The following is a 14,017-nucleotide window of genomic DNA, read 5'->3' on the forward strand; positions in this document are numbered from 1 at the left end:
TATATATATATATATATATATATATATTTATGTTTTATTGTTAATTAAATAATTTTAATTATAAACTATAATTAAATATTTTTGTCTCTCTAAACTTTAGAGCAAAATCCATCACTCATCCTCATCAGTTTGATAACTGATACGATATTGATAACATTAATTACAATATATATATCATTTGTATTATTTCTTTTAAAGTCAATAATAGTTAAATATAAATATATTTTTGCTCTTACATAAATATGAGCCCTAAAGTATTCGACCGATAATCATAACTCTAAGAATAAATTGACGTCGTGTTGGATTAATCAATCCTATGTAATGTTTCCATCCATAAAGATCGTATGGTTCTGGGGACGGTGCTATGTGTTAATGATCCACACCCTCATATTTAAGAAAAATATTTATATTACTTATAAACTTTATAAGCCCCAATTTTATTTTATTTTTGTAAACAACATAACATGTTTTGTGAAAATAAATAATCATTATTGTGTTGAATTATCTAATAATATTATGAATATTCAATTTAAGAAACTTCATAATCATTTTCTGAGATAAATACTTAACTGCTTCTTTGTATGTCTTGTTTAAGTCTAACTAATTTTTTCTCTAGTTTTGATATGAGAAAACTAATTAAATTTGCAAAATTTTATTCACATGATTTTTGTTCCATTGATTTGGTGATGTTTGATAATGAACTTGAGAGTTTCATCATTGATATGCATAAAAATGTTGAATTTAATTCTTTCAAATGAATCAATAATCTTTTAGATAAGTTTGTTAAAAGTGGTGTTTACACATTAGTTTAGCTTCTTTTAAAGTTAACAATACAATTGTAAAACAAATTTTGTCAACTATGAAATTTTAAAAATAGAATATGTAATCAAATAGGAGATGCATTGATGAAGGACTATCTAGTAAGTTATATTTAGCGACAAGTGTTTAACAACATTCTTAACAAATTGATCATTCAACAATTTCAAAATGTGAAATCACATAAAAATTAATTATCAAATATGCAATTTTGCAATTTACGTTATTAAATATATTTAAATCTTGTAATTTTGATATTAATATTTTTATCTTGATAATATTTATTTTTTTAAATTTTGACTTATTTTTACACTCTCTGAGTCATAAATCCTCACTGTATGGTTCCAGATTGTTGATGCAACACCATGAAGGAAAATACCATTGGCCTTGGTTATGGATTATTAAAGGTATACATTTAAACAATATTTTTTGGACCAAACCGAATGATCCGACTAGTTCAATGGCAGATTGAAAAGGGAAACAACTTTATATAAGTCAGAAAATTATTGAGTTAGTCAATTTGTATTAAAGCGCTAAAAATCCTATCAAATAGCTTTGCATTGCTTTAAACGGATGACTGAACCAATCAATTTGCTCACATTAAAAACAATTGCATTAAAATCAACAGGAAAAAGCCTTATCATGTGTCAATCATCATCTATCATTAGTTTGGAATCCATAGTAAATGATATTTGATATTTTATTTTGAATACTATATTTTAGTTTGAATATTTGCTATTTTTGTCATAAGAATAATTCTAAGTTGTTGGTATTCTTTATATAATTTATTTATAACAAAAAATTAAAATTATAATAAACTAGCAGTATGCATAAACACGTGCAGATAACGTTTATGACAAAAGAGATATAGTAAGGATTCCGCAAAGACTGCAAGTAGAAAAGCAGAGAACTACAACAACAAAAAACTCACAGAAACTTAACATTATAACTGTATTATAAGAAAAAATAAATATGGTATGACACTTTAGACTTTTGTTACAACAATATTTTTATCCTTAAAAAAAACAAAAAGCAACAGAAACAAACTAAGCGGATTATTTGCAGAAAAGTATGTATACTTTACATCTCTAGATTTGGACGAACAACAAAAGCTCAATAAGATGACGGAGGAAGGCCATACCCTGGAAAATTGGACCATTGGTTTTGCATCAGAGGAGAAGAACCAACAACATTAGCATTTGTATCAATGTTACCATTAATAGAAGTGATGATGTTATTACCAATGTTACTCCATAAAGAGGCATCATAATTCCTATTATCATCATTATTGATGAAGCTCCAAGGCCAATCAGTGTGAGAAGGAACACTGTTATGGATAGTGGCTATACTTGATGGAATAGTTAAACCTTGTTGTGGCATATGTTCCTCTCTTTCTCTGCCACCCATTTGGTATATATGGCGTTGGGAGGAAAGAGAACCAACATTGAAACCTGATTCCATGCCTATATTGGTAGTAGAACCAGATAAATCACCTCCAACATTGAAAGATTGATCATAACGAGTTGAATGTGATTGATTCATTGAATGAATTGTGGGTAGAGAAGACAAGTACCCACAACCACCTTGATAGAAAGGACGGGTTGAAGGATCCATTAGAAGACAAGGGTCTCTAGCTTTCATCATTGTTGTCAAGTTTGGTTGATGGGTTTGAACAACTACATTTTGTTGTGATGAATGTGGCTTTTGTGATCGAGAAGATGAAGAATTTTCAGCATACTTTTTCTTATGACAACGACCACCAATGGGTATGTTCCTCAAAGTTCCACCTTCAGTCCAATACCTTCTGCAAGTTTTGCAATAGTGACGAGGTTGTGCCACATTATAGTTGTTGTAATAGCAGAACTTGGTGTTCATAGAATTACAACGAGGGCATTGAAGAGGTTGTTGTGGCCGTTCTGGCTGAACCTTGGACTGTTGCCCTCGACAACATTGGTGTGTCTCATTTAGTTTCTGGTCAAGACTAAGTTGGTGTTGATTCATATCTCTTTCTCCAACGACTTTTCTGCCACCTCCTCCTTACTCTGTCTTTTTCTTTTTTCTTTTAATGTGTTTCTTAGGGAAGAGTTACTATGTATTTATACGAAGATGCAAGATGCAGGTTGGTCTTCATGCTTTGATACGATCAAAATGAATTGAGATGTTTGTTCAAATTTAGTTTGCTATAAATGCATCATCAATCCAAAGAATTGAATTTGAGTTGAACATTAATCTCATTAAATTAATGAGCTAAATTTAAAAAGAATATAATTTAATTTATTATGTTGATGAATATATGTATAAATAAATATATATATATATATATATATATATATAATTTTATAAACATTAAATAAATAATTATCGTTTGAGCTGACAAATTTAACCGATCAAACTAATGAGTTAAACTAAATAGTTTATAAACTCTTCATAAACCAAACCAATTCAAGCCAACGAGTTGAACGAATAATTCACCAGCTTCAATCTTACTGAATTCAATCTAAGAACATAACTCGTTGCTTACTTAAATCAAGTTTGAATCGAGCAAAAATTCTTATGAAGTTGAACCAAGTTTAGCCTTGATTGGAGTGAAATATAGCTTGTTTACAACCCTAGTATAAACTAAAGAAGCATAAACTCCATAAGATAAGTTCTAATTTCAGCATATCAAATTTTAGATTTTAGGAATCATCAAAAAGCATTACGTGTCTATAAAATATATGTGAGAATCTTCACTAAGGAAAATCACAAAGATTATATTACCTTGTGTGTATTATATAAAAATATAAAAAAAAAAGTATATAAAAAAAATCATCAAAACAATGACAAATATCTAAAATTTACTACAAATAATTTATTATGATATCTATGGGTATATGCAAGATTAAGAAAATATTAATCAAATAAGATCCTATTATATGTTATTAGATTCTCTTATATACTGTTTCCTTTACTCATTTTCTATTTTATGAGTTGTTCAACCTTATTATTAATAATGCTATCTCAACCCGCATTTTTTAAGTTAATATATTATATAATAATTAATAATGATATAATTAAAAATTATATAAATATAGATTAAAATTTTAAAAATCAGCACCTCAAAAATATATCATTAATCATAATGATAAATTTAATTTTAGAAAGATAATAGAAATATACTCTACGATCAAAATATAAATTCTTAGTAATAATAAAATTGGTGAAGACAAAGATTAGATCGTGTATAAATTGTAGATAATTGTAAGAATAATTTTTAAATTATAAATAATGATAAAATAGAGAAATAATTAATTTAGGCTGCCTAATATAAATTACATTTTAATATGCAAAAAATTTAGTGTCTATCGACCTATATTTTTATTTAATAAATTTAATATTATAAATTAATAGTTCCATAAATAAAATTTATATAGGCTAAATTTTAAACAATAAAATACATCAAATTTATTATCAGTGATAATCATGATAAATTTAATTTAAAGAATTAAAATATAATATAAGATGAAAATATCATCAATAGAAATTATTAGAGAGATAATATCACTTGAAGCCTGTCCAAAAAACATATGTAAATAAATATAAGAATTGTTAATTGTTATAAGAAGAATCGTGTTAGAGTCAAAATATTTGAAAAGTATGGTAGTTTTGTATTCACTGTTTTTCTAAAGAATAAATAAAAATTAAAGTTAATTACAAAAAGGAAAAAAATCTTTGTAAATACTTCGCTAGATGTATTCCCGTTTATAGATAGCTTTTTTAAATGGGAATGGGAGGGCAAAGACCAGTAGGGGTGTCAATATGGGCATTGCCCGCGGGCCAGCCCGCATTGCCCGCAAAAAAATGCGGGCATGGCATGGTATTTTTGCCTGTTAGCCCATATTGCCCGGCCCGTTTGCCCGCTTTATTAGCGGGCATTTTAAACGGGCTCCGCGGGCGGCCTGCGGGCATTACATTCAACAATTTAAAATTTTAATCCAAGACTTTATTATTGTTTGGTTATTTTATAATTATTATTGCAGACTTCTTAGAGAGAATTATTATCTAATATGGTTAGAGAGACATGTTTTGAATTATTATAGAGATTTTGAATTATTATGTAACGTGGTTATGTAAAATCTATTGATTTACTGCACAATGTACTTGATAACTTAGCATTCACTATTTTTGTTTTTTTAATGTAAACAGGAAAATGCCCGCGGACCGCCCGTTAACCCGTTAGCCCATTTTAAAACGGGCAGGGCATGGCTTTTTGTCCGTTAACCAATTGCGGACATGCCCGACCCGCTTAAATTATTGCGGGCATTTGCGGGCGCGGGCTAAATGGGCCGGGCGGCCCGTTTTGACACCCCTAAAGACCAGGGTTTGAATTTGTCAATCCCACACTTTATATTGGAAAAAGAAATACATGTAATATTATAAAATCCGAATGGAACATCAATTTGAAAGAAGTGTTATATATGTTCGGTTTAACCAATTACATCGTTAGATTAGTCCGGACAATATTATAATATCATATATAATTATATATTATATAACTAATTAAATTATAATATTTCATAAAAAAAATTAGAACAATTTATTGTTAGGTATTAGTAGCCTAGGAATACCTAGAAGGGGTTGAATAGGTGTAGCGGTTAACCGGTTATCAATCATCGCTTCTTGCACCAAAACCCAGTTCTGGAAACAACCTAGTTAATCGATTAACAACAGGTCTTAATCGATTAACACACAGAGCAGAATGATCAGAGCAGTAAATTGCATAGTTATAAAATATTTATAACAAGATACGCAGAGATAAAACATATATTTTAAGCAATATTAACAAGTATATGGCAGTGTACAATTATGAAATATATCAGCTTCTAACTTGCATACAAACAACAAGAAATATAAAGAAGATATAAGAGATAACAACGTGCAAAGATGGATTTTTATCCTGGTTCATTTGCAGTCTACTGCATACTACATCCAGGCCTCCCCTTCTGATCTTGGGAGATTTGGTTAATTCACCTTGAACATACAACTGAGGTCTACGCAAACAAGATTTATACATTTCAGTAGCATCAAAAGTGTTGTTGTTTGCCCAACCACAGTCTCCTAAGCTAGCACCATTACACGATAAACCACCCACGTTCATGAAAATGTCCTCATTCAGCTCAAACAATTTTCCAGCAATCATTGACCAATACTTTCCATCCTTATATCTAAAGTTCGCATAATATTCCCTAACTAGAGCAGGGTAGATATTACCTTTCAATTCCAAGAAGGGGACAACCCCTTGTGCTTGAGAGCCATGCGGAAAATCAAAGTTATGTTCCGCTAACCAAGTCAGATTTGCAAACCTTATGTATGTGGGTTTCCTTCATTGAAATTTGAGCAATCGAGTTTCTTGTAGAATCAGCGAATAATACGGATCCCCACGGTCCTGCATTGCCTGTTGAGATGGCACAAATTTTGGAACACGCGTGGACGTGGAGCAGTTGTCTTTACTCTTTTAGCATGTCCTCTCTCCATTGTATTTGAAACTGAACTATTATGAAGGTTTAATGGAGGGATTTAAGGAGAACCTAAGGTAGGGTTTTGAATTTGGGGGAAACCGGATTTCTTGGAAATTAGAGATGGAGAAGCCGGTTTATGTAGTGGAAATGGAGTGGGGTTATTCGGTTTGGGCTAGGTTGGAGTTTAGGGATGATGTTGAACTTGTTCCTCTGAGATTTGTGAGAAAAGGGGATGATGGAGGTTTTGAAAAATGCCCAGAAACGCTTCTGTTTCTGTTATACTGGTGTCGTTAATCGATTAATTGCTTGACTTAATCAATTAACCTGAGTTAAAAATACCAGGTTTTTAAAAATTCACCCAGGTAATCGATTAACTTATGCCCTTAATCGATTAAATGCATCAGATACAACATTTTGGATGTTTTTAAAAGCATGCAAGGATTTCAAACTTTTTAACAAATCATTTTTGAGCAGTCACATATATATCTAAAGCTTTTATACACAGAATCATGATCATACAAGGAATATTTAGCATTCAACATGTTTTCATTTTGTAGCATACAAGGCAAATAAATCATGCAAGGCAATAACATAAGTTCAATCAAGATATTTTTCATCAATGATTCCTAGTTCTCTTCGAGGAACATAGAAAGTATCTCGTGAGAGGGGCTTGGTGAAAATATCTGCTAATTGCTTAGATGTTTCAACAAATTCTAGCACACAATGACCTTTTTGAACATGATCATGCAAAAAATGATGCCTTATTTCAATATGCTTGGTTCTTGAATGCAAGACGGGATTCTTGGAGAGGTTAATGGCACTTGTGTTATCACACTTAATAGGGATCTTTTCTAATATGAGCCCAAAGTCCTTAAGTTGCTGCTTTATCCAAAGGATTTGAGCGCAACACACGCCAACAGCAATGTATTCCGCTTCAGCGGTGGACAAAGCAACGCATGCTTGATTTTTACTATGCCATGCCACTAAGGAACTGCCTAATAGGTGACAAGTCCCACTAGTGCTTTTTCGATCCAACGTACACCCAGCGAAGTCAGAATCAGAGTAACCTACCAAGGATAAGGAGGCATCCCTAGGATATCATAATCCCATATTTATTATTCCTTTTAAATATCTCATGATACGTTTTACAACAATATAATGTGATTCTTTTGGCAAAGCTTGAAATCTAGCACACATACAAACGCTAAACATAATATCGGGACGGCTAGCAGTCAAATACAATAAAGAGCCGATAATCCCATGATATTTGGTTACCTCAATAGCTTTTCCCTTTTCTTATTTATCAAGATAACATGCAGACGCCATAGGTGTGGATGCATCTTTACATTGCTCCATATCGAACTTCATTAGTGATTCTTTGCATTTCTTTGATTAATGAATAAAGATGCCACTTTCCATTTGTTTAATTTGAAGCCCAAGGAAGAAAGTCAGCTCACCCATCATCGACATCTTAAACTCGCCCTGCATCATCTCAGAAAATTCCTTACAAAGGATGTCATTAGTAGATCCGAAGATAATATCATCAACATATATTTGAACAACTAAAAGATGATTCTCTAATCTACGGATAAAGAGCATGACAACATATATTTGAACAAGTAAAACATGATTATCTAATCTACTGATAAAGAGAGTGATATCGACCAAACCTCTTTCGAACCCCTTTTTCTAATAGGAATGAACTCCATCTATCGTACCCGGCTCTGGTGGTTGATCTATGTACACCTCCTCTTGAATATAGCCATTTAAAAATGCGCTCTTAACATCCATTTGGAAGAGCTTAAAATTCATGATCAATGCGAAGGACAAGAACATCCTAATGGCCTCAAGTCTGGTTACAGGAGTGTAGGTCTCATCATAATCGATGCCCTCCTCCTGGTTTTAGCCTTTGGCCACTAAGCGAGCCTTATTTCTAATTATCAAGCCAGATTCATCTAGCTTGTTACGAAAGACCCATCTGGTGCCAATTACATGATGTTCTTTTGGTTTGGGGACCAAGTCCCACATATTATTGCGCTCAAACTGGTTTAGCTCTTCTTGCATAGCTATACTCAAGTGTACATCCTCGATGGCTTCATCGATGATCTTTGGCTCTATTTGAGATGCAAATGCAACAAAATTACAGAAATTATGTAAAGAACTACGAGATACCACCCCCGTAGATATGTCACCTAACACCTTATCGAGTGGATGATCCTTTTTGATTTTCCATGCAATAGGCATGTCCTGAAGTTCTTCTTCTACTGTTTGCTCAACATCTTCTTGTTGGATTTGATTCATGTCCTTTGAATGAACTTTTTCTAGTGTACCTGAAATGTCATCAGAAAAGACATTTCTCTTTTCTTTTGGAGAAGATTCGTCAAAGTGAACATGAATAGATTCTTCTACTTGCATGGTATATTTATTAAACACACGAAAAGCCTTACTATGTAAAGAATAGCCTAAGAATATGCCCTCATCAGCCTACAAGTTAAATTTTCCTAAAGATCTTTTTCCATTATTTAAAATAAAACATTTGCACCCAGAAATTTTCCTGAAGATGAGAAATATTCGGTTTTCGACCTTTAAAAATTTCATAAGGTGTTTTCGAAATATGTAGGGCTAAGTAGTATTCGATTCATTACATAACAGGCAGTGTGAACTGCATCAACCCATAAATATTTTGGAGCCTTGTTCTCATTTAGCATGGTCCTCGCGAGTTTCTCTAGAACTCTATTTTTCCTCTCAACAACTCCATTTTGTTGAGGGGTACGGGGGGCTGAGAACTGATGCATGATGCCATGCTTATTACAAAACTTATTAAATTTATGATTTTCAAATTCTCTGCCATGGTCGGATCGTATGTAAATGATTTTTCAGGTTAGACTAGTTTTGAACTTGTTTGGCTATACATTTAAATTATTTATATGCATCGCTCGTTGATGCTAAAAACAACGTCCATGTGAATCTAGAAAAATCATCAACAATTACTAAAGCGTAATAACTTCCACCAAAACTCATAATTTGCGACAGTCCAAACAAGTCCATATGGAGAAGCTCCAAAGGTCTAGTACTGGATATCACATTCTTTTTATTAAAGAAATTCTTTAATTGTTTACATTTTCGACACAAGTCACAAGAATCCTGAGTTTTAAAAGTTTTGGTAGACCGATAACCAAATTATTTTTAGATAAATTTTTAGATGCTTCACATGAATGTGAGCGACTCGTCTATGCCAAAGCCATATGTCATCTTCCTTTGAAATAAAATATTTTGAAAATAAGGAAGTGACATCCTACAGATCCACCATATAAATATTATTTACACGATATCCGACAAACTTTATATTATTAGATAATACGTCACGAATAATACAACAATCAGAATCAAATGACACACGATTACATTTGTCTCGTAGTTGGATGATGCTCAACAGATTATGTTCCAAACCTTCTACATATAGAACGTTCTCGATTATAGCATGGGTTGAGTTGCCCATCTTTCCGGTGCCTAAGATTCTTCCTTTATCTTTGTTGTTGTCTCCATAAGTGACAAAACTTTTTTCTTTTAATGACAAGTCTAGGAATTTTGACTTGTCTCCAGTCATATGTCTTGAATATCCGCTGTCAAGATACCAATGTTTCCCATGTGTTCGTAGACATACCTGCAAAATAGATCACCTGCCAGTTTCAGGTACCCAAATTATATTGAATCCTTTTCTGTTAGTAACCAAGGAGTTACCTCCCTTACTTACCCAAGCGTAAACACCACTAGGTATCCCATATTTCCTGATGTAATAGGAATAAGAGGTGTGACCATGTGTGCCACAATAGAAACATGTAGGGACTCTATTTTTCTTATTAGACTTTTTACTTGGACGAGTTAGAGGTTCCTATATGGTCTATTTCTATGGGATGGGGGAACATACCCTAATCCAGTGTGGTCACCAATGTTTCTCGTTTTACTCAGCAAGGTATCTATTGATGTTGACTATTTGTAAGTTTTGCAAGTTTTTCATTTATTTTAAAATTCTCATTTTTCAAGTCCTTGCAAGACTCACAAGTAGTTGTTTGACATAAATTATTTTTAGAGCAGATGGATGAATTACAAGAAAAAATTAGATCTAAGGTTTCATTTTCCAATTTCAGCTCATCTAATTCTTTTTGTAGTTGCATTATTTTCTGATCATTTAGCAAAATTATCCTTTTTCTATCGGCACTAATTTTTGCTAATTTCTTATGCTCTACATGCATCTCGACACCAGCATCATATAAAACACATATCAGGGAGAATCATCATAAGAGGATGATGTGTCAGAATATACCTCATTAGTAGCATCCTTTGAACTACCTGATCCGCAAGCCTCGTCTGTTATGGTCATTAGGCACAACTTGGCGGTCTCCTCTTCATTCGAGGTGCTTGATGTCGTTTCTTCCTTCGGTACATCCCAAACAATGTATGCCTTTTTCGATTTGAAGTCCCGAGGAATGCTCTTTTCTGAATCAACTTTCTTCAAGTAAGTGTGACACTGGAACTTCATGTGACCCGACTTGCCATATTCATGGCAAGTGAAGTGCTCCTTATTCTGGCCTCTCTTAGTTGATTCTTGAACCTCTTCCTTTTGAAATTGCTTCAAACCTCCTTTCTTCTTTAGAAATTTCCCAAAATTTCACAGGAGAAGGTTCATCGTTTCTTCATCAATGTCTAAGTCAGAGTCGTCATTGTCTATCTCTTCAGTGGGTTGTGATGTTGTAGCTTTAAGAGATATTCCTTTCTTTTTCCGATCAGACTCCTCATGCTTGGTCAGACGTCCAAGCTCCATATCATGCTCTTGAAGCTTTCCGAACAGTGTTGCCAAAGGCATGGAATCTAGATCCTTGGACTCCATGATTGCCGTCACTTTATGTTGCCATCTCCTGTGAAGACAACGTAAAACTTTATTAGTGAGTTCTCCTCTGGTAAACATTTTATCTAGAGCAATAAGATGATTAATAATGTGAGTGAATCGCTTTTTCATGTCGCCAATTGATTCACTCGGTAACATACGAAATAATTCGTATTCATGTGTCAGCGCATTCAGCCTAGCATGCTTGACCTCGCTAGTGCCATCGTGAGTCACTTGTAAAGTGTCCCACATTTCCTTGGCACTTCGATATTGAGATAATCGAAAGAATTCATCGTAGGATAGGGCCGAGGTAATTATATTTTTGGCGCGAAGGTTATACTGAACCTTCTTGTGCTTCTCATCGGTCCATAAGCTTTTGGGCTTTTCTTTCGGTTCGCCATCCACTAAGTGAAGTGGGACGAATGGTCCACTGATTACGAATTCCCAAATGTCCGAATCAATGGCTTCTATAAAAATCTTCATTCGGACTTTCCAGTAGGCGTATCCCTCGCTACTGAATACGGGAGGGCGATTAATGGATGCACCATCACCGCCAAAGGGGTTGGCGGAACCCATTTATATTCCCTAAGGATCACGCGGATACGGTTGAGCTAGCACGTCGTACTAGCTCTGATACCACTTGTTAGGTATCAGTGGCCTAGGTACACCTAGAAGGGAGGGTTGAATAGATGTAGCAGTTATCAATCACCGCTTCTCGCACCAAAACCTAGTTCTGGAAACAACCCATTAATCGATTAACAACACGTCTTAATCGATTAACACACACACAGAGCAGAATGATCAGAGCAGAAAATTGCACAGTTATTAATAACTAGATAAGCAGAGATAAAGCAGATATTTTTAAGCAATATTGACAAGTATATGGCATTGTACAATTATACAAAATATCAGCTTCTAACTCACATACAAACAGCAAGATATGTAAACAAGATATAAGAGAGAACAACGTGCAAAGATGGATTTTTATCCTGGATCGTTTGCGGTCCACTGCAAACTACATCTAGGCCTCCCCTTCTGATCTTGGGAGATTTTCTTCTTCAGTATATTGAATACAAGTATAATCACATACACCAATTCAATTTACAAAACATAGGATGCTTCTTTCTTGAAATCTAGAACATCTAATCATCGGTTTGACTCTACCTATCGCCTGAGAAAACATTTCTCGCGAACCAGCCTCAGCCAAGATTCTTGTTCTCAAATCAAGACCTCCTAGTCTTGGTGAAGAATCCCTATCTGTATGGTGGTAAGACACCAAGAGATCAATCTAATACACACAAAAATAGATTACAAAAGCAAGGTATTATAAGCACAATAATGCTTGAAATATGACCATGAAAGACCTTAAGACTAACCCACTCACAATTCACTCAAGCCATCATATACATGTGAGTTAATAAAAAAAAGTAATCACAAGATATCTCTCTAATAATCTTTATCAATAATGCATGAAAATGTGAGCAAGATAAGGATGAGAATAAGCATATGAAAAATAGTATGCAAATAACAAAGAATGAATATTCAATATGGCATGTTAATCTCTCTTCCTCACACATGCAATTCTCTCCGCAATACAGAATGTAAAACACGAAATATGCTAAATCAGTCCTATACAATAGAATGCAATGCTACAGTTTTCTGGAAATTGCCTAAACTTATACAAGGCAGTTTTGACAGTTCAAACTGTTGCAAACAGTTAAGCAGTTAAAACATAAAACAGTTATAACACAAAACATATCTGTTAATCGATTAAGGTAACACGTTAATCGATTAACCAGTGCAACATGATTAAAAAAGAAACCAGTTGTAACAGAAAAACTGATATAACAGAAAACAGTTGAGTTAATCGATTAAGTCACCATATTAAACGATTAACCAACATATTAAAACACATGGTTTAAAAGGTAAACTACTCATATGTTATGCTTAACTTCTATACATGTTTTAGCAATTATATTATGCCTAATATGCACATATAACATGTATGATTAATACATGAACATACAATTAACTAGATGATATGTCTCGTGAATGTGATATGACAATTATAATGGCTTGAGAGACTTGCACCTAGGTTCACCTTACCTATACTCACTTACTAAGGCACACATCACAGACTACTTAGAATAATGACTCTATTTATATATCCTAGTCTCGATATGACCAATGAGCTCTAGGCATGTTGATTGTTGAGCTATCTTCAAGCTTTAATAAAACCTTGTCTTCATCAAAACATAGGCAAAATATTGCTAGTGCGATCCTTGACACTTTGCACTTTCATTTATAATATTATATATTTTGAAAAGTATTCACATTCTCATATTATATATAGTATTATATATATATATATATATTATATTTTTTGGTACTACCAATGGTATTGTCTTACCCTTTTGGGTAAGGAACTAATCACTTTTAGGATGTGTAAGTTGTTCCTCCCAACAAGTGTCGCCTCCAGAATTGAGTTTTTAATTTTTTTTATCATCTTGAAGATATAGTACGGTCTTACACTACTATATTAACACATTCTTAATATTTTAATTATGATATTAGATATATTAATGAGTTTGTAAAGTATATTTTGTTTAATTTATTTAAGAAAAAAGATAGTAAGAAGCTTGGGTCATAGGAGTGAGTTGAAGAGAATAGTAAAAAGGTTGTCCCAATATTAATAGTTAGAAAACTAGGTCATCATTTTCCCCAACTCACTACCTTCATTACATTCTTCCTTGCTTCTGCTTTTATGATGAAGATCGGCTTAGACGATGACTATGAGCTTGGAAGTGATCTCTCTTTG

General features: G+C 33.3%; 1 protein-coding gene across 1 annotated transcript; it reads right to left on the reverse strand.

The window, feature by feature from the left end:
* Positions 1–1,929: 1,929 nt before the first annotated feature.
* On the reverse strand, positions 1,930–2,817 carry LOC109341092 (dof zinc finger protein DOF1.4-like). Its single transcript, XM_019578899.1, has one exon. It carries the CDS (start codon positions 2,815–2,817, stop codon positions 1,930–1,932), a length of 888 nt encoding a protein of 295 aa, XP_019434444.1.
* Positions 2,818–14,017: the final 11,200 nt, after the last annotated feature.

This window comes from Lupinus angustifolius, unplaced genomic scaffold, assembly GCF_001865875.1.
Source record: "Lupinus angustifolius cultivar Tanjil unplaced genomic scaffold, LupAngTanjil_v1.0 Scaffold_366, whole genome shotgun sequence".
Taxonomy (NCBI): Eukaryota; Viridiplantae; Streptophyta; class Magnoliopsida; order Fabales; family Fabaceae; genus Lupinus; species Lupinus angustifolius.